Genomic DNA, 26053 nt, shown 5'->3' with positions numbered 1-26053 from the left:
GCGTGTGCATGATCTATGAATACACTTTCCCAGATTTTAATTACTAATTAAAAAACACATTACAGAATGGCGGTAAATGTAAAATGGGATTAACAATACCTCTAGCTGGGATATCAAAAGGATTAATTGAGCGCTAAATATTGAGAGCTAGTCCTGAGAAGTAACAGAAAAGCTGGATCTCACTGTGGGGCATCATTCTGTTATCTTTCGGGGAAGGGTGGTCAGGGACGCTAGTGCCCAAGCCAGGAGGGCGCCTCCACTGAGCGCACCTAAGTGGGAGGAAATCTAGGAAATGGAAAAGGGGAAATTGAAGGCACCGAAGACAAGATTTGCCTGGATCACAGTTTACACGCGTAGTCTTCGCTGTCTTTTGAGGACATTGACGCCCGCTGAAATCCTGAATGAGGCTGTTCCATTTTCTTGCTGGTCATCTCCCAAGAAAGGGGAAAAGCCCACCTGCGACCCAGCTTCTTTGCCAGTCGTCTTCCAAGGCAACCGGGGAGGAGGCGTGACCTAAGGGCTGGCCCCGCCCCATCTCGACAAGTCGAACAGCGATTGGCCCGATGGCGCGGCGGTGGCGCAAGGAGGCGGGCTTAAGCGCCTCAGCTCCTGCTGGGCCGCGTCGCCATTTTGAGTTGTGTGGGTTTCCAGGACGTAGTGAGTGTGGCCTCGCCCCGGGACGTTCCGTAGATCACAGGCCAGAGGCACGCGTCCGAGTGTCAGGTTGGAGCCGGGAAGCGTCCCTGGGGGTAGCGGCGGCGGGGGCAGGATGAGCGCGGAGGCGGCGGACCGGGAGGCGGCCACCTCCAGCCGGCCCTGCACCCCGCCGCAGACCAGCTGGTTCGAGTTCCTGCTGGAGGAGTCGCTGTTGGAGAAACATCTGCGCAAGCCCTGCCCGGGTAAGCGCGGCGCCTGCACCCCGAGGGCACGGGGACCCGCCCGCGGCCGCCGCCCGCCTGGCTCTCAGGACCCGCCTCTCCTCGGCCACGAAGCTGCGGGCCCGGGAGGCGCGAACCCGTGTGGAGCTGTGGCCCGGCCCCCTCCCCAAGCATTCAGCATCCCAGAGCCGGGGCGCTGCCGTGGGGGGCTTGAAAACGCAAAACCGAGGCCCTCCTGCCTCTCGCGCCCTTGGCCCTTTTACTGTTTGCGGTTTTAGCATCTTCGACCTGGTCGTGTAGGATTGCGTGGGCTGGGGAGGCTGGCTCTGACACCCCCCTGCGGAACGCCGGCCTGGCATCAGTCTGGAGCGGGCGAGAAATTGCTGTTCTGGTGCTGCTCCTGACGCTGATTCGTTATATTTTAGGTCCCTATTTAAATGTTTCTTAACGAGGGGATTTTACCGATTATGTATACATCTAAACACACACACACACATACAATATAGATACCCATATATTTGTATATTCCGCAGTTGGGCTGTGAAGTAAAATGAGAAAATCTCCCAAGAGTAGGAAATGCTGTACAGTTGTAACATGGTTGTTTAATGATGATGATCAGGATTAATATCCCAGTTAATGAGTGCTGTTAGGGAAGGAGGAAACCCTCCAGGCGTGTCTGGAAAAAGGTACTGGCGTGAAAAGGTAAGTTTCTTGAATAGTATTTGGCTCCTAAAGTTCATAAAGATGTAACTTGCTCAGTCTACATCAGCTTCATTATAGAGACAACTCTGCCAGAAGTTAGTGGTTTCACTCCGGCAGTTTTACTGCCTGTATCATATTTTAATTTTTTGCTTTTCATACACTTACTGAGTGCTTTCTGGGTGCCAGGCTTAATGCTTCTCACTTGTTATCTTATGTAATTCAGCCTTCATAATCTCAGGTATCTTCTGTTTTGCATTGATGGAAACAGGTGCAGAGAGGTAACCTGATGCAGGTCGCACTAATTGTTAAAACAGTTCTAAAGATGACATGGCTTTCCTGTAATTAACACTGGAGACCTATAACCATTATGTTCTTACTCTGCAGGTGTTTTCTTCTGCACTAGTCTCCTACACTTTCTCCTTACCGCCCTTTCTGATCTCCGCTGTAATCCCCAAGCATACTTCTTAGAAATCATATTCCTTAGTTATTATAAGTACACAGCTGTTGAGGTTCTTTTTGTAGCCAAAAGCTAGTACAGGGAAATCATTTGCATCTTCATAATTAAAACTTAAATATAAGATTTTTTTTTTTTTTTTTTTTACATCCTAGATCCTGCACCAGTTCAACTTATTGTTCAGTTTTTGGAACAGGCTTCCAAACCTTCAGTGAATGAGCAAAACCAGGTGCAACCTCCACCCGATAACAAGAGAAATCGCATTTTAAAACTGCTTGCTCTTAAAGTTGCTGCACATTTGAAGTGGGATTTAGACATATTAGAGAAAAGGTATACAATATTTAAAAGGAATCTGTTTTTGAAGTACTATTTAGATATTTTGGGTTATTTCTGTGTATGCTTATGATAACCAGCCCTTAAAATGCATATTATTTTTCTGTATTTTCTTGGTAAAATATGCAACTTTTTTTCAAAAGGTATAAAATATTTGAATGTTAGATGAATTTAAATCACTTTTGAAGTATAAACTTACCCATAGTGACTTAGTTTATCCTTATTATTTGATATGATGACTAGGGAAAATCCACACCTAAACGGTTTTAAATGTTTCAGTCTATTTTTACGTATCTGAAGAAAATTAATGAAAATTAATGATAGTCATTCTGTGATATAGATGATTTGCTTTTAAATAAATCAGTTATTTTTTTACTGGTCATAAATCACTCACTAGGTCCCAAACTATTAAAATATCTTAGAGTCAATGCCTGTATTTTAACAATAAGTACTGTTAAGGCTATGCTTAGAAAACAACTTGTTTTCCTCCTCTTTTTCTCACAATTTAAAGAGAAAGTACTTTGTAAAATTCAAAAACTAGTGGAGGGGAGACAAGTACTTCTAACATTTTTGTGTAACTTTTGTTGTTTTTCTCCCAATTTTTTTTAAGTAATTTTTATACCCAACATGGGGCTCAAACTCATGACTCCCAAGATCAAGAGTTGGCTCTTCTACTGACTGAGCCAGCCAGGCACCCCTCTCCATATACATATACATGTATGTATATGTGTGTGTGCATATATATATATATATATATATATATATATATACATATATTTATTGTTTATTTAAAGATTTTTTTTTTTTAATTTAAAGATTTATTTTAGGGGTGCCTGGGTGGCTCAGTTGGTTAAGTGGCTGCCTTTGGCTCAGGTCATGATCCCAGAGTTGTAGGATCCAGCCCCGAACTGGGCTCCTTGCTCAGTGGAGAACCTGCTTCTTCTCTCCCTCTGCCACTCTGCCTACTTGTGCTCTCTGTCAAATCAATAAATAAAGTCTTTAAAATATATGTGTGTATCTATATGTTTATTTATTTTAGAGAGGGAATTAGTGGGCAGGAGGGAGAGAATCTCAAGCAGACTCCCCGTTGAGCTCGGAGCCAGATCCCACAACCCTGAGATCATGACCTGAGCTGAAAACCAAGAGTCAGATGCCCAACTGACTCTGCCACTCCAGTGCCCCTTCTTTTTTCCCCAAATAACAATATCATGAACATTTCCCCATTTTGGTTTGTTGGAGATAATTCCAATCATGTGGAGAATTTATTAACTGTTCTTCTGTTGATATTTAGTTTATTTCTACATTTTCACTCTAATAAGTCAGAGCCTTAAATATCTTTGTCCTTAAATTTTATCTGAGTTTTTGGTTATGTCCTTAGTACAGATTATTAAATTGCTGACTAAGGTGGTATAAACATTTTTAAATCCCATGATAGGTAGTGGCGGGTTGCATTTCAAAAGAGTTGTACTAGTTTATGCTCTCATTGGTAGTCTTTAAACACTTTTTCACCACCCTTCTGCAGCATTAAGCATTAGAATTAAAGGAAAGAATTCTTTAATCTGAGGAAGAGCCTGTCCATTAATAGGCTGGAGGTGTATCAAGAGATAGTGATGTGTTCAAAGAAAGTATGATGTATATGATACAGGTGGAAATTGAACACTGATGGAATATTTGATAAGCAACTGAATTCTTTTTAGATGTGAAATTAATACTGTGGCTATGTTAATTTTTTGAAGTTTTATTTAAGTCCTCTCTGCATAAAGGTGGGGCTCAAACTCATGAACCCAAGACCAAGAGTCACATGCTCTTCTAACTAAGCCAGCCAGGCACCGCCTAATTCCCGCCCCCCCCCCCCCCCCCCGTTCAGTTAGTTTTTTGGAGATCTGTTCTGAAACACTCGAGGAAGACATGATTTAATGTTAAAAATTTGCTTCACAATAGTGAAGGGAAGTAGGAATAGAGATGAGACCAGATTAGCCATCAGCTGATAATTGTTGAAACTAGATGATGGCACATATTGGTTCGTTATATTCTTATACTTTTGTGTATGTTTAAATTGCTTTCATAATGAGATTTTAAAAATATTTTGAAATTTAGTATTTCTGTGTTGTTGAGACAGGTGAATAAAATGGCCCTGTGGATTTAGTCCTTTAGCATTTTGATTATGTTCTGTGAAAATACTGAATTGTGCATTTTATGCCTCTTATGCAAACATTAACCTTTTACTTCTTTCTTTTAAGTTTGTCTGTTCCGGTATTGAATATGCTACTAAATGAATTGCTGTGCATCAGTAAAGTTCCTCCTGGGACAAAGCATGTGGACATGGATCTGGCCACTTTACCTCCAACCACGGCCATGGCTATCCTTCTCTACAACAGATGGTAAATTTTTTCATAGACCTAAAATATGTTGGACAGCCTCTTTTTAATTGCACTCTGGCCTTCAAGGGTATGCCTTTTTTAATTTTTTTAAGATTTTTTTTATTTATCAGAGAGAGCACAGGCTGAGGAGTGGGGAGGCGGCAGAGGAAGTAACAGACTCCCCACTGAGCAGGGAGCCTGAATTGGGGTTCGACTCCAAGACCCTGGCCCAGATCATGGCATGAGCCAAAGGCAGACCCTCAACTGACTAAGCCACTGAAGTGCCCCTCGGGTATGCTTTTAAGGGTCCCCTATAACCTAGAGGTCTCTCAGAGGATCTTGTAAACTGTGAGTCTGGTGGTGGAGAAAATTGATGACTGCATAGTTGAGCATTCTGATAAAAATATGGATGATTTATGAAATTTTTATCTGAATTAAAACAGGATAATTTATAATACAAATGTTCTAAGGAGTACTTGAAATAATAAATGACATTTATAACGTATTAAATTTTCTTTTTTTTGTCTTTTCTTCAGGGCAATTAGGACAATTGTTCAAAGTAGTTTTCCTGTCAAACAGGCAAAACCTGGACCTCCTCAGTTAAGTGTGTAAGTTGGCAGATATGACCCTTTGTTGGTACTTTTTTCATCAGAGTTAAAAAAAATTTTTTCTTGCAAATTTTTAAAAACCCGTGGTACAGAAGGTGTAGAGTAGAACCAGAGGGCAGAAGGCTTGCATCCAGGTAGGTTTGAAGGAGTTGGAAGGGTAAGAGAATCAGGTAGGGTTCTGGACATCTAGAATAGAGAGCTCTAGAAAGATGGTAGGGGAGGGCGCTTTGTGAATTGTGCCTTTCATCTTTGGTGTTAGCTCATCTGCTCCAGAGTATTAAGATTTCTTCATATAATTAAATTTATGTGAAGGTGTATTTGTTCTGTACATAGAGAAATTATCTTAATATGTAAAATTGATAGGAGTTCACATGCTGCTTATAACCTGAATTTATCTGTATGTTTTAAACCTAATACTTAAAATTTAGGTAGTTTACCCAAATTTGTGGCTCGAGAGCATAGTTTCTAAGTTGATATAAATGAGCTTTTGCTGGCCAGTAAGTTTTAGTTTTAAATTGAGAATTATTTTTTTTTTAAACACAAAGCATATGGGAAAATAATGGTTAAATTAGCATCATAATTGAGTTTTTATGGGTTTTTTTGTTTAATTTTTTAAAAGATTTATTTATTTTAGAGTGTGCAGGTGGGGGTAGGGGCAGAGGTAGAGATTCTTCAGACTCCCTTCTTAGCCCTGAGCTTGACTCAGGGACAGATCCCAGGACCCTGAGATCATGACTTGAACAGAAATCAAGTTGTTGGATGCTTAACCAACTGACTGCCCAGGCGCCCAAGTTTTTATTTATTTAGTTATCTTTAAGCATGAAAAGAAACAGCATTAAAAACATTTTTATTTCAATTCCAGCTCACGTTGAATAATGCTCTGACGCTTCGACTTTATAGTCCTTTGAGTAACATTTGATTCTTTTCAATCATTTTCTCTTTCAGTATGAATCAGATGCAACAGGAGAAAGAGCTAACAGAAAATATTTTGAAAGTAGTAAGTATTGGCATCAGTTATACTTTTATATTTCCGGGTTGCATGGCAGAGTATGTTCACATGCTGCTTATAACCTTAAGTATATGAGAATTGGCAAGGTCTAGAAGCAATGACATTTAGGTTTTTACTGTTAGAACATAGTTTGGTAATAATTGTAAATTGTATAGCTTTTCAGTGTTAATGGTGGTGCTTTACCATTTTTTTGTCAAATTGTCATGATACTTGAGATTATCACTCCTTCAGTGATATTTTTATATTTAATATTTCCCAGAATTCTATAATAAGCACATATTACTTACATTTTAAAATTACTTCTACAGTCAGGAAAATGTAGCTGTTACTTTTAAATCTAGTTAATATAAAAGTAGAAATATGGGAGTTACCATAATTTAAAAGTGATCTCTATAATTCTTTAGCACTTACAATGTGCCAGAGATACTCAGGGAAGATAAGATACCTTCTGTATCTATATCTGTATAAAATTAACATGCTCTGTAATATTTTGAATGTGGAAGAAAACTGCATTATTTTATTTTTGTTACTAGTGCCTACTAAATGGATATCAGTGATGCATACAAATATTTCTGGAATAAATCAGTGGAAACAAAACTTTTAAAGCATTTTTCTTTCAATTTTCTATTAAAAAAATCTTTTCGATTTCATGTTTTCTAATTTCAAAATAGGAACTTCTGTATTTTTAAAAATTTAAGATAATCTCAACAGATCTAATTGCACTCCTGTGTTAAAAAAAATTTTTAATAGCTTAGTACAACAAGCTACTGAGTATCCTGTAAATATATTTTGGTTAATTTTCTGTGATTTATGTATTTTAATAGTTCTTTTATTGAATTCTTGTAGCTAAAAGAGCAAGCTTCTGATTCTATTTTGGTGCTAGAGGCAGCCCTTAAATTAAACAAGGATCTTTATGTCCATACGATGAGAACACTAGATTTATTGGCAGTGGAGCCAGGTATGGTAAATGGAGAAACGGAGAGTTCTACCGCTGGATTGAAAATCAGAACCGAGGAAATGCAGTGCCAGGTATTTATAGCTGTGTTTAATCAATGCGTGGCAAATTTTTGGGAGACCTTAAGTGAGATCATTCTAGCGTTATTAATTTCTGCCTTTGTCTCTCTGATTTTGACTTAAGATGTTGTTTAAAACTTTGCATCATATTTATTTTTTGAAAGATTTTATTAGAGAGAGCATGAACACATGCACAAGTGGGGAGCCTTGGGGAGATGGGAGAGGCAGAGGGCAAAGCAGATTTCCCGATGAGCAGGGAGCCCAGTTCTGGGCTCCATCCCAGGACCCTGGGATCATGACCTGAGCTGAAGGCAGAGGCTTAAACCACTGAGCCACCCAGGTGCCCCATTTGAAGACTTTTTAAAGAAAGATCTGTCTGGGTGCCTGAGTGGTTCAGTTGGTTGAGTGTCTGACCTACGGTTTCTGCTTGGGTCATGATCTCCAGGTTGTGGGTTGAGCCCCACAGCATGCTCAGCCCAGAGTCTGCTTGAGATTCCCTCTCCCTCCTTCAAATAAACCTTAAAAAAAAATCAGATTTGTCAGTGATGTGTAGAATAAACTTGAAACAGGATATAAGGAGCTGTAGGGATCTGGATTTGAGCCTGGCCTCTGCCAGTACTTGGTTATATGCCTGTAACCAGACATTGTCACTTTCTGGGTCTTGTTCCTGTTCAGAAAATGTTCAGGTTGGGTTAAATAATCTGAGTCTTTGAGTTTTGCATTTGGTGAATCTAGGCATAAATTTTAAAAGGTTCTTGAAGAAATAAACAGATTCTATTAGTACTTTCCCTGTTGGGTTTTTTTTCTATTTTTTATAGTTGAAATTTCTTACTATTTCACTCTGGCCATTTAGTTGCTCTTCCCCACTTTAAAGAGAGTGGAAATTGGGCCGCCTGGGTGGCTCAGTTAAGAGTCAAACTCTTGGTTTTGACTTAGGTCATTCTCTCCCTCTACCCCTTCCCCCACTTGTGCACACTCCTGGCGTGCTCTAAAATAAGGTCTTAAAAAAATAAAAGAAGTAGAGATGGTAGAGAATTCATTATGATGGTGGATGCAGCAACGGTGATAGTAACATCTAGTTTCCAGTGGCAGCCCTAGCAAGAGTATAGCTCCTTGCTGCTCTCTGTGTAGTGCTGGTGGCCACATGTGGTAAGAGCTTTGGAGTCTAGTGTTGAGATGGCTGCAGTGCTCACTAGGTCACTTTGGGCTCTCATCTGGCTTCTTGCCTCCCTTGCCCCTTTCGTTTTCCAAGCCTGATTCTTTGGCCCAGTAATTCGAAAGGTCATCTGAAATCTTAAGAGTTAAATCTATTTTCTGCTTAAATCAGTCCACTGGATTCTGTTGCTTGTGACTAAGAACATTGTTTCATTGCTCACTGAAATTTTTTTTTCTTAATATATGTACCTGTGTTTTGCTGAGATAAACATAATTTTGTGTTTTGTTAGCTCTTAAAAATGAAAATTACTAAACAAATTTCATCACCATTTTAGGTGTGTTATGATTTGGGTGCAGCATACTTCCAGCAGGGCTCTACGAATTCAGCTGTCTATGAAAATGCCAGAGAGAAGTTTTTTAGAACCAAAGAACTAATTGCAGAGGTAAGTATAGTGATAACAGGCACAAGATAATCAGTCCTTAAAAAGTCCATCTATTTTTTGGCTTTTTCTGATGATAATAAAAACAAGTGCTCATTGTAGTACATTTGGTAAGTTTTAAAAAATACTGAAAACATTTTGAAAATCTGTAATACTACTGCTTAGAAATTACCCCTATTGTCATTTTAGTTTATTTTCTTCCTATTTTCATTCTTTGTTTTTATACAGATAAGCTTAGACTGACTATATTTACCATATTTTTACCATGCCCAAGTCTTTGGATAGATACTTAAATGTATTCTCTTCTGCTGTATAGATGAGCTGTGATTTACTTCATTTCCCTAATGTTTGGGCATTTATGTTTGCTACTTTTATTTACTGTAAAGCTATGATACTTCTGTCTCCAGGCATAAGTTTTTGTTTGGTTTAATGTCAAGTCAGTGGTTACTAAATTTGTAAAGGCTGTGAAACATAAAACCAAGTTGCTTTCCAGGTACATTTCTTTCAGGGTACTCTCATCTGCAGTGCAGTGTGTTTTTCCTTTTTCTTCCCCTTCCAGTTGCTAATTTGGTTGGGTGAGAAATAACAGTAACTTTAAAACATTTGCATTTCCGTAATTCTTAGTAAGGGTGAACTTTTTCATGTTTATCACCTGCATTTTTATTTGTATGATTCTGGCAACTGCATTATGAAGTATATAACTAGGTTTTTATGTGCTTGGTGCCTAGAAAAATTCCTATTTCAGTCTCTCGTCATCAGAGAAATTGATTAAATGTTCAAGAGATTTACTTTAAATCTATTCTAGACCTGTTGGGAATTCCCATTTTCCTTTGTCCAGGCATTCATCAGATTTGTTCTCCTTTTATGTTTTCTTAAGTATCTTAAGTTGTTTTTTAACAGTATTAGCTTTTTGTTAATGTCTTAATTGTCATATCTACTTAGAGTAAAGACGTCTGCCTTTTGTATGTTGGTCTGAAAACTAAACCAGGAGTCAGCAAACATTTGCAAAAGGCCAAATAATAGATACTTTAGCCTTTGGGCTATATTCAGTTTATGTTGCATATACTCATTTTTTTGTTGTGTTTTTTGTTTTTGTTTTTTTCCTTTACAACCTTAAGTGTGGTTCTTAGCTCAAGGGCTCTACAGAAATTGACCACAGGCCAGACTTGGCCTGTGAACACTAGTTTGCTAACTCGTGCTAATTTTTTATGGTTCCTCCATCCCTGAATTTTCCATTACATTTTCTTGTACTGTTAAAATGCATTGAGTGGGTACTAGACTGTTGTTTTTGTAACATTGATGGATAATGATGTATACTTCTTACTTTGCAGATAGGTTCATTATCTCTTCATTGTACCATAGATGAGAAGCGGTTAGCGGGCTATTGTCAAGCATGTGATGTTCTTGTACCTTCTTCTGATAGTACATCTCAACAATTGACTCCATATAGTCAAGTCCATATTTGTTTGAGATCTGGCAACTATCAGGTAAGATGTATGATAGGGATGTAATAGTAGTTGAAAAGTTTTGGAAACCAGGCAGAACTGAGTTAAAAATCTGGCATCGCCATTTACCAGTTGTGTGATTTGGGGCAAGTAAAACAGATTGACCTCTAAAATGGTGATAATAGTTAACTCATTTCATAGGCTCCCTATGAGAATCAAGTGAGAAGTTATAGTTTATAAACTAAGCAGTGCCTCGTACAAATATTGACTCATTTTGATAATATCCTTTTTTTTTTTAAATTTATTTATTTGACAGAGAGAGATCACAAGTAGAGAGGCAGGCAGAGAGAGAGATAGAGGGGAGCAGGCTCCCTGCTGAGCAGAGAGCCCAATGCGGGACTCGATCCCAGGACCCTGAGATCATGACCCGAGCTGAAGGCAGCGGCTTAACCCACTGAGCCACTCAGGCACCCGATAATGTCCTTTCTTAAAGGTCAAGAATTTGCCCATATTAAGTAATTTTTTTTTTTTTTAAGATTTTATTTATTTGACAGAGAAAGAGAGCTCACAAGTAGGTAGAGAGGCAGGCAGAGAGAGAGGAGGAAGCAGGCTCCCTGCTGAGCAGAGAGCCGGATGCAAGGCTTCATTCCAGGACCCTGAGATCATGACCTGAGCTGAAGGCAGAGGCTTAATCTGCTAAGCCACCCAGACGCCCCTTAAGTAAATTTTTAAAGAAACTCTGTAAGCAGAACTTTTAATTTTTTAAATTAAAAGTAGAGAATTTTTAGTTTTGTGGACCCTTAAGTCTTGTGTCTGACTTAAAAGTATGGCCTTATAGCCCATCCTTGTTAGTCACTGCAGATATTAAGACTGAAGAAGAAAGTGACCAAAGTGGTGTTGGTAGTTTTGGATGGTCTCTTACACAGCTTGCTTTACCAATGAGTGTGGTTGTTACCTCAGTTTTATCCATGCAAAGGGCTTAAATTAGTCTTGAGATTTTTATTGCCTCCTTTGGGTATATATTTTTAGTTTTATAATGAAAATCACTGGGAATTAGCATTTGTAGTTTTAAAATCTTTATTGGAAAGCTTTCTTTTTAGAAAATGAATAGTGCCTTCATGTTAGCTCAAAGCTGGAGTCATGAAATGACAAAGCTATAGCATATCTTTAGTTTTGTCTCTACAAATAGGCTTTTAACCGAGCTTGTTATTTATTTTTAAATGAAATTAATTTTTTAAAAAAGATTTTATTTATTTGAGAGAGAATGAGAGAGTACAAGCAAAGGAGAGAGGGAGAAGCAGGCTCCCTACTAAGCAAGGAGCCTGATGAGACCTTTGATCCCAGGACCCTGGGATCCTGAGCCAAAGGCAGATGCTTAACCAACTGAGCTACCCAGTGCCCCTTAGCCAAGCTTTTTAGTTCAGTCTTAAATAGAATTGATACCCCCCCCCCCCCGCAGAAAATAAGAGTAGGGATAGTACTTCCTCCCCCACCTCTGCCCCCTTTTTAAATTCTGCTTTGCCTTGGGGAAGAAAACTAAACTTTCTTAAAGACAGATTAGATACAGATGGATTTATATAGACATCTTTTAGTTATATATCCCTAGTACAGGCTCTATAAAGAGAGTGGAAATCAGTTACAGTAAGATTCAGAATCTTAGGACACTCTCTGGCGTGGTAAACCTTTGTAAACAGACCTTAGAAATATTACTCATGGATAGGCAAATGTTAACTGTGAATATAATGAAAAGCCAACATTTATAAATCAGAAGGTGTTGTAATGAGTAGCTGGGAAGAAAAAAATCACAATTTTATTACAACTCTGAAATTTATCATTTCAGTTATGTATACAGGAGTATTGTAGAAATCCTATTTAGCCTGGTTTTAAAAATAGGGTTCTATTTATATAAACTCTGTAGTTTTTGTGCTGATTGTGTGGTTACTTGGTGGTGCCTGGGTGGCTCACTTAAGCTCAGTTAAGTCCAACTTCTGATTTCTGCTCAGGTCATGACCCTGGGCTGGTGGGATTTGAGCTGCTGTTCCATGTTTCGACTGCCCTGGGAGTGAGCTTAAGTGAGCCTACGTGGGATTCTCTCTCTCCCTCTCCCCACCCTACCCCCAATGAGTGAATGATGAATGAATATAGTTATTTGAACAGCTATAACAAATGTGTCTTCTTGCATGTGGGAAAAGTCTGTCTTGCCTGTGTGTAGGCCTACTCTGTTCATGTTTTGCTGTGGACAGTGCTTGCTCCCGAGTTGTGAAACCACCTTGGTCACTACTTTTTTTTTTTTTTTAAGATTTTATTTATTCATTTGACAGAGGTCACAAGTAGGCAGAAAGGCAGGCAGAGAGAGAGGAGGAAGCAGGCTCCCTGCTGAGCAGAGAGCCCGATGTGGGACTCAATCCCAGGACCCTGGGATCACGACCTGAGCCAAAGGCAGAGGCTTTAACCCACTGAGCCACCCAGGTGCCCCGGTCACTACTTTTTTGATGGTGACAGTTGATTAGCTTTAAATGTTTCCAGAAATCCTCTTCCCTATCTCGATGTGTTAACACTCCTTTCAACCCTTCTCTTAAATTGCTTGATATCACTCCTTTCTCCTCCTCTTCAATTGCTTAAGAGCTGACGCAAAGTCTGTATGGAGTGATATAGGTATTTTCTGTAATTCATTAATGACTATATTTTAAACCATTTAAATTTATTATAATTGTTTCTTTGTGTGCTTTTTCCAGCTCAGTTTTAATATTTTTAAAAGTTTGTTGTATGAACCTATGTTTAAAGTAGATGAGTATTTGAGGGAGAAAGTGAGTGAGCACAGAGGGAGAGAGAGAAACAGACTCCCCACTGAGCAGGTCTTGATCCGAGGACCCCAGGATCATGACTTGAGTCACCCAGCACCCTGAATTTTTACAACTTCTAATAATGTACCTGGGTTGCTTTTGATTGATTCTTCCTTTACATCTTATTTTTGGCTCATTATCTTCAGTTTGAAAGGGCAGGGTTTAGGGAGTGGTAGGTGGCTGTTTTTATCCTCAATCTAATTTTAAAGTTTTAGAAAAGATTTTCCTAGTAAGATGATTTTCTTTCCTAGTTTCATGATTTTCTTCAATATATATTTTCCATTATAGAAAGACTTTTTTCTTCTTTTTGGAAAGACTGTTAAAGAAACTTTGCCAGGATTTTTGAACTGGATGCAATTTTATGTCTGTGTTCTAGGATGTAGTAAAGATTTTCATTGAAGATAACTTAACCTTCAGTTTACCTATCCAGTTCCGGCAGTCAGTACTAAGGGAACTCTTCCAGAAAGCTCAACAGGGGTAAGTAAGTAAATTGAAGAATTACTTTCTTATTTTTGGATAAAAGAGCAAGTGCATTTTGGGTTTATCAAAAATAACCTCCAAATTACCTATAAACTGTGACAGTAGTTTCACCTTTATTAATAAATGGGAAACTAACACAGTCAGAGGAGCCACTTTAATGTTCATCTAATCCATTTTAAAAGCACTTGGGAAAAATTAGCAGAATTTGGTTCTGTTACCTAAGCTGTAACTAAATCATCCCTTGACAGATTTAAAACTTTTCTGTTCTGCTCTATCCCCACCCTTGACATGTGCCTGAATAACCTAAACTCTGACCTCTCAAGGATAAATAACTCATTCTTGTCAGTTTGGTTTTGTAATATATACCTTTTATTAAGAAGAATGTATTAGTGGATCTACTTTTGTATTCTACAGAAATGAAGCTCTAGATGAAATCTGTTTTAAAGTCTGTGCCGGTAACACAGTCCGTGATATATTGGAAGGTAGAGCGATTAGTGTTCAATTTAACCAGCTATTTCTTAGACCTAATAAAGAGAAAATAGACTTTCTTCTTGAGGTAAGATACTTTTTCCCTTTTTGATGTGTAATTTTGCTATAAACATAACCAGTGACCTCTTAGTTGTCAAATCCAGTGCCCTCTTTTCTCTCTTCATCTGACTTGCCGGTGTTGGATACTCCTGACAGACGGTGCTCTCCGTCCTTATCTTCTGCTAGAGCTCTTTGCTGATTCCCCAGTACTAAGTTGTCCTTGGTCGTTCCTTGACGTCTCTTTTGCTCTCCCTTTAGTGTTTCTGTTTACAGTAGTTTTGGTTTTGGCTCAGTTATTTCATACCATTTTTGAATTCTTATTTAAAGCTTCAGTCACATGTTGACTAAACATTCCCAAATCATAACTCTAACCTCTTCTGTGAGCTCCAGAATTCGTGTTTTTGTTGGATCTTTCTACCTCTTTAACTGTCTTAATATAACAGACATTGAGAGAAATATAGAAAGCACAGTTAATACCAACTTAGTTCCAAAAATACAACATTGCCAACACTCTAGAAGTCCTTTTTATTTTTATTTTTTTTAAAGATTTTGTTTATATGTTTAACAGAGAGACTGTGAGAGAGGGAACACAAGCAGGGGGAATGGGAAAGGGAGAGCAGTCTTCCTGCTGAGCAGGGAGCCCGATGTGGGGCTTGGGGCTTGATCCCATGATCCTGGGATCATGACCTGAGCTAAAGGCAGATGTTTAATGGCTGAGCCACCCAGGTGCCCCTAGAAGTCCTTTTTATGCCCCTTACCAAACCCTCTCCATCTCCCCTTGAGGAACCACTATTCTGCCTTTTGTGATAATTTTTTTTCTTTTCTTTATAGTTATGTCACCTTTATATGTACCCTAGAGAATATTCTTTAATTTGCCTTTTTCAAACTTTATAGAAATGAAATCATACAAAATGTATTTCTTTTCCTTCATTAAAGAATATGTTTAACAGATTTTTTTCTAAGTCATATGCATTTATAGTTGACTTTTTTGTTGCTGTAAGATGTTAGCCGCTTAATATATTGTTTGTAACTATTTTCTATCTTTTCATCTTGTTGATGGCTTTCTTTGCTATGCAGAAGCAGATGTAGGCACAATTTTTTTGTTTTTTGTTGCCCTTACCTTTGGAGTCCACTCCAAAAAAAAAAATCATTAAGACTGAGGTCAAGGAGCTTACCGCCTATGTTTTCTCCTAGTTTTATAGTTTCAAGTCCATTATTCAAGTCTTTGTCCATTTTGAGTTAATTTTTATATGTGGTGTACAGCAGTGGTCTACTTTCATTCTTTGCATGTTGCTCTCCAGTTTTTCCAGCACCATTTGTTGAAGAGGATTGTCTTTTTCCCCATTATTTTCCTGCTTTGCCAAATATTAATTGACCATATAATTATAGGTTAATTTCTAGGCTTTCTGTTCTGTTCCGTTAATATGTGTCTGTTTTTGTGCCAATACCATACTGTTTTGATTACTATAGCTTTTGATTACTGTAGCTTTTTTTTTTTTTTTTTTTAAGATTTTATTTATTTATTTGACAGAGATCACAAGTAGGCAGAGAGGCAGGCAGAGAGAGAGGGGGAAGCAGGCTCCCTGCTGAGCAGAGAGCCTGATGCGGGGCTCCTTCCCAGGACCCTGGGATCATGACCCAAGCCGAAGGCAGAGGCTTTAACCCACTGAGCCACCCAGGTGCCCCTGATTACTGTAGCTTTGTGTTTTTTGTTTGTTTGTTTGTTTTGAGATTTTATTTATTTGACAGAGAGGGTGAGAGAGGGAACACAAGCAGGGTGAGTGGGAGAGGAAAGAAGTAGGCTTCCCACTGAGCAGAGAACCCGCTGCGGGGCTCGATCTCAGAACCCTGGGATCATGACCTGAGCCGAAGGCAGCGGCTTAATGACTGACCCACCCAGGGGCTCTGGTTACGATAGCTTTGTAATAGAAGTTGAAATCTGGAATTGTGATGCTTTTCTTTTCTTTTTTTAAGACTGCTTTGGCTTTTCAGGGTTGTGTGTGTGTGTGTGAGATTCCATACAAATCTTAGGATTGTTTGTTCTAGTTGTGTGAAAAATGCTGTTGGTATCATGATAGGAATTGCAGTAAATGCGTAGATTGCTTTGGGTAGTATAAACATTTCGATAGTACTTGTTTTTCTGATCCATGAACATTTCTTTCCATTTCTTTGTGTTATCTTCATCTGTCCCAGGACCCTGAGATCATGACCTGAGCCAAAGGCAGATGCTTAACCACTCTGAGCCACCCAGGCACCCCAAATTTTTAATTTTTAAAAAATTTTAATTCTAGTTAACATGCAGTGTTACTTATATTCGTTTCAGGTGTACAATATAGTAATACAACAGTTCCATGTATTATTCATTGCTCATCAAGATAAATGTACTCTTAATCCCTCTCCCCTTTTTCATCTGTCTTCCCACCCACCTCTCCTCTGGTAGTCCTCAAGATATTCTCTGTAGGTAAGAGTCGGTTTTGGTTTGTCTCTCTTTTTTCATTTGTTTCTTAAACTCCACATATAAGTGAAATCATATGCTATTTATCTTTCTCTGAAGCTTAGCTTTATACTCCCATTCCATCTACATTGTTACAAATGGCAAGGTTTCATTCTTTTTTAATGGCTGAGCAATATTCTGTTGTATCTATACACATCTTATCCATTCATCTATCATAGGACATTTAGGCTGCTTCCATAGTTTGGCTATTGTAAATAATGCTTAAGTAAACATGGGGTTTATCTATCCTTTTGAATTTAGTGTTTTTGTATTTTTGGAGTAAATACCCAGTAGTGCAATTACTGACTTACATGGTAGTTCAGTTTTTAATTTTTTGAGGAATCTCTATCCTGTCTTCTGTGGTAGCTGCAGAAATATGTTAATTTTAAGGGTTAAACTACCTTGGCTTGCTTGTAGTAAATTCAGCTAAATCATGACTTTTTAAAAAATTGAGATATATTGGGGCACCTGGGTGGCCCAGTGGATTAAGCTGCTGCCTTCGGCTCAGGTCATGATCTCAGGGTCCTGGGATCGAGCCTCGCATCGGGCTCTCTGCTCAGCAGGGAGCCTGCTTCCCCCTCTCTCTCTGCCTGCCTCTCTGCCTACTTGTGATCTTTCTGTCAAATAAATAAATAAAATCTTAAAAAAAATTGAGATATAATTGACATGTAACATACTAGTTTTAGGTATATGTTCACTTTTTGAAACATATTGCAGAATTTAGTTTGTGATATATTAAGGTGTTTTACATTTGTGTATGAGGTTGATATAGCTGTTTTTTTGTTCATGTCCTTCTTTTGATTTTGGTACCAAGGTCATACATACCTCATAAATAAATTGAGGGATCTTTTTCCCTTGCCTGGAAAAGTTCTCCTAAAAGTAAACTCATTGCTTCTTTAAGTGTTTGGTAGAATTTACCAATGAAATATTTGGACCTGGAGATTTTTTGTGTGAGGAAAGATTTCTGGCATTGCTTCAGTTTCATCAGTGGATATAGAGTTAGTGTATTTTTCCTGATTATCTTTAAGAGGTTTTTTTTTGTTGTTGTTTTTTTGTGTTTTTTTTAAAGAATTTATCCACTTAACCTGAATTTTTTTTTTAAGAAGTCTCCATGCCCAGTGTGGACCCACTTGAACTCAAACCCTGAGATCAAGATCTGAGCCTGTGACCAAGAGTCAGACATTTAACCAGCTGAGCCACCCAGGTGCCCCCACTTCACCTACATTTTTAAGTTTATTATGTTTTTAAAATGGGTGGCTCATTCGGTTAAATGTCTGCCCTTGGCTCAGGTCATGATCTCGGAGTCTTGGGATTGAGCCCCATATTGGGTTCCTGCTCATCCGGGGAGTCTGCTTCTCCTACTACCCCTGCCCTCAACATGCACCCCCCCACCCCTCTGCTTGGGCTCGCTTGCTCTCAAATAAATAAATAAAATCTTTAAAGAAAATAAAATGTTTACAGCATTTATAGAGATGCCCCCATTTCATGTTTTAATAACTGAGCTTAATTAACACATTTGTTATATTGCTTATCAGAAGTTAATACCCATTCCCTAAGTTTCTTGATAGGTGTACAATGTATCACTTTGTTCGAATAAGCTATTGTGAAAGCATATTCAGGTATTACCTATAATAAAATCATTAGTATTTATAGTGTGGAGCAAAGTTATTGCTACGTATTTTGTACATCAAGATGTTCAGATGTGCTGTATGCTGATAATCTATTCATCTGTGCATAGTTCTTTTACAAGGCTGTTTCTGAGCATGGTACTTGAAAAATTACTGTTTTTTTCCTTTTTTAAAGAGGGAGGGAGAGAGGTGGGAGAGAATCATAAGGCGGCTCCACACCCAGCCTGGAGCCTGAAGTGGGGCTCAGTCTCCCAATCCTGAGATCATGACCTGAACCTAAATGAAGAGTCTTGGACGTTTAACCAACTGCGCCACCGAGGTGCTCCCTTTTGCCCCCCTTTTAATAACAGCCTTATTGAGGTACAATCACATATCCTACTGTTCACCCATTTAAAAACTACAATCCAGTGATTTTTTTTTTTAAGTATGTTCATAGATTACGCAACTTACCACCTCAATTTCAGAACTTTTCATCCTCCCTCTTCTACCTCACAACGAAACTCCATATCTGTTAGTAGTCATCCCTTGTATTCCCTCAGTGGCCTTTGCCCCAGGCAACTACTAATCTAATTTTATCTCTGGATTTGCCTGTTCTGAGCCTTTCATATAAAAGGAAATCATATGTTCCCCCCCTTTTCTTAAAAATTTTACTCATTTTAGAGGGAGAGTGTATGAATGTGAGTGGGGGAGGGGCAGAGGGAGTGAGAAAATCCCAAGCAGACTCCACACTGAATGCAGAGCCCAATACAGGGCCCTAATCCAGCACCCTGGGTCATGACCTGAGCCAAAACCAAGAGTCATAACAAAATGTACTGACCCACCCAGGTGCCCCTTTGTGGCCCTTTTTTTTCTTTCTTTTTTTTTTTTAAACCAACTTCTTTACTAAATGTTTTCAAGGTTCACCCATATTGTAGCATGTATCAGTGCTTTATTAGTTTTTGTGGCTGAGTAATACTCCATAGAAGGGATACATTTTTCATTGTTCATTTTATGTCTCCATTAGTTGATGGACTTTAGGGTTCTTGGCTATTATGAGTTCTTGGCTTTTAGTAATGCTGCTGTGAACATTCTGTTTTTTTGTTAACATATTAGGGAATATTTGAAAATTTCCACCACTTAGGGACTTTTATACTGATGGCGTTGTTTTGGTTTATTGTAAATAATAAATAAATAAATCTGATGAATAAACTCAGAATATTATGAGACTGTTATGCGTAATAACTAACATTTCCACAGTTTTCCTTAATTTCAGTCTTTATTTTTAAAACCTTGGTTATCTTCTTAATCATTGGTTCTGTATACTTTAGCTGTTACTGATCATTCAGCTATTTCAGATTAATCTTCTTTCACTTTTCTGACTGAAGCTACTGTAGAGTTTACCACCTCATAGAATTGGTTAACGTACTTTATATATTCTGGGAAAGCTTTATACCATGCTAGGTACGTTATTTTTTATATCATATAAATACCTGCAGTTGTTGAAATGATCACATTCCACTCTCTCTCCCCATAATGATTCTTATTTCACAGTCTCATTTTTTAAATTACTTAGGTAAATCTGTGATTGATAAGTGTCTGAAGAAGGAGAACTTTGTTGTTTTTAAATGTAAACTTTTCAAACTGCAGGGTATATTTTTTAAAGTGCCAATATTCAAATAAAAATTACTCAAATTCCTAGGTATGTTCAAGATCAATAAATTTAGAAAAAGCTTCCGATTCTTTGAAAGGAAACATGGCTGCTTTTCTAAAGTAAGTGCTTTTTTTTTTCCTTCACTTTCAAGTTAGTCCTGTGAGAAAAATAATATTATTTTTTGTATATAACCTGCATGTTTTATAGCCAGGCAGTCCATTGAGAGCCAGTTAAGTTCAGATTTGTATAGTGACACAAAATTTAGGATTTATATTAGTTACTCCTTTTGTATATTTTGACACTGACTTCACAATTTTAAGTAAGGACCAAAAATATTTTTAAATATATTTCAAATATATCCTTATACAGTTTATGAAGTGGTAGCTTGTTAAATGGTTTATGAGTAAAGATTGGTTAATATGATTGCTTTTCCCAAACTAAATTATAAACTTCTTTTGTTTTACAATATTTTTACTGATCTAGGAATGTGTGTCTGGGGTTGGAAGATCTGCAGTATGTTTTCATGATTTCTTCACATGAGCTTTTCATTACATTGTTGAAAGATGAAGAACGAAAGCTACTTGTTGATCAGATGAGGAAGCGATCCCCTAGAGTAAATCTGTGCATTAAACCTGTAACTTCATTTTATGATATCCCAGGTTAGCTCTCTAGTCTGCTAGCGAAAATGTTGGCACATTTTGCCCCTCTATTATATTTGCCCCTCAGTGTATTTGAGGATGCCCTCTTATTTGTTTTAATTTATACTTATGTCAGTAATTAATTAGAAATTTACCAGTCTTCTGTAGTCGTATTTCTGTCTAAGCATTAAGTGCCGAACTCTGCTGAGTCTATGGTTAATGGAGATTGAGGCCTAGTTACATACAAGATTCTAGCTGGGAAAATAGAGTGATTCTGCTGCTGCTGCTGTGTTCTTGGAGGTAAAAATGAAAGCTGGGAGGGAGTGGTAAAGGGTCCTGAAACTAAAAAAAAAAAAAATACAGGTTCTCATGCGTTTCAGTCTGCAGTCCTGTGTGACACTATCTGCTGACTATGCATTCCTCTTTGGCAACATTGCTATGTTTGCCTTATTTACTTGATGATTTTCTTCCATTTTTGCTTTTATATTATGGCTACAAGTAGAAAATACTATGCTCTTATTAAGAAACGTAATATTTAGAGCTTAATATATAGGTGAGTCAGGATGTATTTGATTTAACAAAACAAAATTGTAGCTGCTTTGAACCTTACTAGGAAAATGACATTAAGACCTAAAATGCTGGGAATGGATTAATGAAGACTGTATCTGAATGTCGAGTTGTAATTGGGGATTTTAATGAACTTCTTGGTTTTCTGGGAAGATATTGCCTCCACCTTCTCTTACTCTCCCTTTAAAAACTACATTTTTAGTATTTACTAAAACAAAAATTTATTTACACATGCCTTTGTTAACACATTATGTTTGAAAGTAGGAAACTGTCTACATAAGTTAATTTTTCCGTATATCCCACCTAGTTCTTTGAATCAGTTACTGGTTTTTATCTTTGTTTATATTTTCGTTGTATTTATTTATTAAATGCAGACTTAATACAAACTGTTAGGTTTTCTGTATGAGGATAGAATATGTAATTTATGATGAATGAGTTCTGAAGATGAGAGCTGTTTCTCATACTTATAATACTTAACATACAATTTCTCTCAATGAATTATCATTCTTATATTTGTAGGATTAAGGATTTCTTTGAATTAAGTCATTATTGAAATGGAAATCTCTTCTTTCTTAGCTTCAGCAAGTGTCAACATTGGTCAGTTGGAGCATCAGTTGATACTGTCAGTGGATCCCTGGAGGATTCGACAGATTTTAATTGAATTACATGGTATGACTTCAGAGCGCCAGTTCTGGACAGTGTCTAACAAGGTTAGAAACCCTTTGTCAAGAACACATAAGAAAATCACACTTATTTTCTGATGTAATTTATTTATTTTAGAAAAAATTTTATTTGTTAGAGCGCATATACACCAGTGGGGGAAGAGGCTCCCTCCATAACTTCTAAAAATAAGTTTATGTCCTATTTATTGTCATAGCATTTCTATATACTTTAAATAAAGCTGTAAGTGTCTGTATAAGGAATGTTCTTTCTTTCTTTCTTTTTTTTTTTTGTCAGAGAGAGTGAGCATAGGCAGAAAGAGTGGCAGGCAGAGGCAGAGGGAGAAGCAGGCTTCCTGCTGAGCAAGGAGCCCAATGTGGGACTCAATCCCAGGACGCTGGGATCATGACCTGAGCCAAAGGCAGCCGCTTAACCAACTGAGCCACCCAGGCGTCCCTGTATAAGGAATATTCTTTATGCATTAGGTAGCTGCTCCTTGCTATGTGCTTCTAGAGTATTTTTGTTTTTATGAATACCCTCTTGAAGTCTAAAGCCTGAAGGTTGAAACTGATTCATTAAAACTTCTTTATGGGACATTGTTTGCTTTATATGTTCATTTAAAAATGCCCAGCTAATGGATTTACCTGTTTCTGAGTTACCTATTTAAAAGCTTTCCTGCATGCAAAATGCGCATGAAAATAACTTTTAGAACACCATTTCAGTGGAATGTAGCTAAAGATACAAAGGTTACAGGAGAAATAAAAGTAGTATGGCAGTACTTCTAACTCACTGCGTACTTCTCTGCTAGAAATGTAGTAAAAAAGCAGCCAGAAGTTTATGTATATTTTATGGGATTTGAACATGTAAGTGCAGTGAAATGAAAGATTTCTCTGAACATTAGTGTTGGGCTTCATTAGTGTTGATGTTTCTGTTCATGCTCATTCTTAGAGATGAACAAGGGTAGCATAGTGAAGAGGGAGTTCTGATCTGACTGCCTGAGTTTGAATCCTGGCCTCTATCCATACTAGCTGTATAATCAATCTTGGGCAAGTTATTTGACATTTGTGTGTTTTGCTTTTCTTATCTGTAAAATGAGGATAATAGTACCTACTTAATAGTATTTTTGGTGAGGATCACATAAATTAATAGATATACGCCTAGAGCTTTTATTTTCTTCTTTTTGTCTATAGATTATCCTTTAGAAAGTTCCAGTCCATTTAATTTATTACTGGGTGATAGTGAATATGTTCATTTTGATTAGTATTACATTATGGCTATCATTTTCCTTTCACTACAGAAGTGACCCTTGCCAATCCCTTTAAAATATCATTAAAGATAGGGAGGGCACGTATTGCATGGAGCACTGGGTGTGGTGCAAAAACAGTGAATACTGTTACGCTGAAAAGAAATTCTAAAAAAATATTTTTAATCACCAGTTCTTCAGTTTTTATAATTGCATTGTTTTGCCTTTAAATCCTGTATACCACACTATATACCCATTTTATTTTTAAATTTTCTGAAGTTTAATTCCAGTTAGCGTACAATTTTATATTAGTTTCCACTGGACAAGCATCTTTAATTAAAAGACTTTTTCTTGAAAAAAAAATGATTAAAGATTATTGAAAGATTCTTCCCTAGATTTGCCTTTCTGTGTGTGTATGTGTATTTATGTATTTTTATCTCTTCTAGTGGGAAGTGCCTTCCGTGTATAGTGGGGTTATCCTGGGAATTAAAGACAATTTAACAAGAGATTTGGTTTACATTCTCATGGCCAAAGGTTTACACTGCAGTACTGTTAAGGTAAGTAAAAGCGTACATCAACTACTGGTTAAGAATGTGCTTTATATTCAGGGTCTGACCTAAAAATTGATGGCAATATTATGTCCTTTAATTATGAACTTAGTATATGTCTTCAATTATTTGGGTCTCCAATTTATTTATGTCTTTATCTCTTTTAATGTGTGTGCTAGGTTTTCACTCAAAATCTAGTATTTTACACTCAAAGACACTTCCTAATTTGGACTAGTCACAATTCACGTGGTCAGTAGACACGTACAGCTAGTGACTACCATATTGGACCATACAGCTCTAGGTAATTGTGGAGCTCTTGACAAGTTTATAATAGGGGGCATGTCATTCGCAGCTTTTCTCTTTCCATCCCTAAAGTAAGTAACATTTATTGGGCACGGAGAGACTCTAATGCAGTTTTCATATATATTTATTCTTTAACTTATTACACACACACACACACACACACACACACTCTGTGTAGAAGGTGTTATCTCAGTTTTATAGGTGAGAAATCAGTCAAAGGTATTAAATTAACGTCACTCAGCTAGTAAGTGGCACAAGTCTTAGAACGGATAAAAGAGAACAGAGGGAAACATTTAGGAGGTAAAATCTAGAATTGAGGGCGCCTAGGTGGCTCAGTAGGTTAAAGCCTCTGCCTTCAGTTCAGGTCGTGGTCTCAGGGTCCTGGGATCGAGCCCCACATCGGGCTCTCTGCTTAGTGGGGAGCCTGCTTCTCCCTCTCTCTGCCTGCCTCTCTACTTGTGATCTCTCTCTGTCAAAAAAAAAAAAAAAATCTAGAATTGATTGCTTACTGATGTGCTATGGAAGGCAGAAAAGAATGGGGAGCAATGCTCAGCTTTTTGCTTTGGATGCCAGCAAGTGAATATTCAGAAGAACATTTTTGAAGGATTGATTATTCATTTTTACAATGGTTAATTTGGGCCTGCAATGAGAAACAGTCTAAAGCCTGGGGAATGGTCTGGGCTACAGATAGAGATTTGGTAGGCCTGAGAGATGACCCAGGGAGAATATACAGAATCGAGGGGATACAACATTGGGTCCAAGAAACAGTGGCATGATGTGTATGAGGACCAAACAGAGGTGGAGTCCTAATAGCCAAGCGACCAGACAGACTATCAAGAACAAGGGAGTGGGCAGCACTTGGATGCAGTCCTTAAGTCCTGTAAGATAACTAAAAAGTGTTGAGTAGTTTGCACAATTAGAGTATCTTTGTTTAGTAAGAACTGTTTTTTCATTGTGATGGGGGTAGGGGCCAGATTGTAGGAGTCAAGGAGGCACGTGGGAGGAGAGAGAGAAAGAATGAATGAAGACTACTCTTTGAAAAAATTAGAAGCAGATATGTAAAGAAAAGGGTTGGACTTAGTGAATTTATTTGATTTATTAGCCAGTTATATGAACTAGTAAGCTCGTATGCAAAGATTGTAGAATGTAAAACCTTACTGAAGAGTGTAAGAATGTAAAACCTTACAATTACAGAATTGTAATTCCAATTCTGAATAATCTAGGTGTGTAGTAGGGTACTTGTCATAGAAAGTGTATGCATTCTCTATATACATAAAAGTATGTGACGTGTATAATTTTATGTGTGTGTATATAACATGTATAGCTTATGTATATAAAATATATGTATATGATACGTATATAAATTATGGAAAAATTTTTTTGTTTTATATTTTATGTAAAACTTGTTTTCTATAGCATGTTTTTATACTGTTTATTGGCTTTTTAAAATTGTATACTGTAAATTGGATTTTTTAAAAGAAGTAAGTATTGGAATAAATCAGTGACACAGATGATAAAAAGATACTCTAGCCTCACTCTCTGAGACAACTGTTGTTAACCATCTAAATTAGTTCTTCTCTTTGCTCTGTACTTAGAAAAACTGCACAACTTTTTTTATTCCGGAGGAAAAGTAATCCAGTGATCTGTTTTTTCTTTCTGTAGGACTTTTCCCATGCCAAACAGCTGTTTGCTGCTTGTTTGGAGTTGGTAACAGAGTTCTCACCGAAACTTCGTCAGGTCATGCTGAATGAGATGCTGCTTTTGGATATTCATACACATGAAGCTGGAACCGGGCAGTCAGGAGAGAGGCCTCCTTCTGATCTTATTAGTAGGGTGCGGGGATATCTGGAAATGAGGCTTCCTGGTAAGATGTTCACAAAGTCAAGTTTCAGAAATGCAGTGCTCAACTAATCGTAGGGAAGAACCTTAAACACTTGCTTGGCTTTTTGCCATTCTTCAAAAAGTTACTGCTCTCCTAAAACAGAATTCAGATGTGTTCTCTTGAGAACATCAGAGATAATGGAGGAAACTATTCATTTCCTAGGATTCCCATAACAAAGTATCATAAGCTAGATGATTTAAAACTGCAGAAA

At 37.7% G+C, this 26053-nt stretch overlaps 1 protein-coding gene across 4 annotated transcripts in view; it reads left to right on the top strand.

Moving 5' to 3' along the window:
- Positions 1–597: 597 nt before the first annotated feature.
- Positions 598–26053, top strand: part of INTS8 (integrator complex subunit 8) — a 54032-nt gene continuing 28576 nt past the window's right edge. For 2 of the 4 annotated variants that reach the window (XM_059165996.1, XM_059165997.1), the window contains exons 1-15: positions 598–899; positions 2190–2364; positions 4608–4748; positions 5264–5335; positions 6281–6332; positions 7191–7373; positions 8849–8956; positions 10285–10440; positions 13618–13718; positions 14136–14277; positions 20050–20120; positions 20485–20660; positions 21783–21916; positions 23556–23666; positions 25623–25824. In XM_059165996.1, the coding sequence (XP_059021979.1) occupies positions 770–899; positions 2190–2364; positions 4608–4748; positions 5264–5335; positions 6281–6332; positions 7191–7373; positions 8849–8956; positions 10285–10440; positions 13618–13718; positions 14136–14277; positions 20050–20120; positions 20485–20660; positions 21783–21916; positions 23556–23666; positions 25623–25824 (1954 nt within the window). In that variant the 5' untranslated portion in view covers positions 598–769. The remainder of the gene's footprint in view (positions 900–2189; positions 2365–4607; positions 4749–5263; positions 5336–6280; positions 6333–7190; positions 7374–8848; positions 8957–10284; positions 10441–13617; positions 13719–14135; positions 14278–20049; positions 20121–20484; positions 20661–21782; positions 21917–23555; positions 23667–25622; positions 25825–26053) is intronic. The other 2 variants (XM_059165995.1, XM_059165998.1) reach the window with 2 other exon arrangements.

This window comes from Mustela lutreola, chromosome 3 (genome assembly GCF_030435805.1).
Source record: "Mustela lutreola isolate mMusLut2 chromosome 3, mMusLut2.pri, whole genome shotgun sequence".
NCBI classification, from domain to species: domain Eukaryota; kingdom Metazoa; phylum Chordata; class Mammalia; order Carnivora; family Mustelidae; genus Mustela; species Mustela lutreola.
The sequence above is the reverse complement of the archived record's forward strand: the minus strand, read 5'-3'. Positions and strand labels throughout refer to the sequence as shown.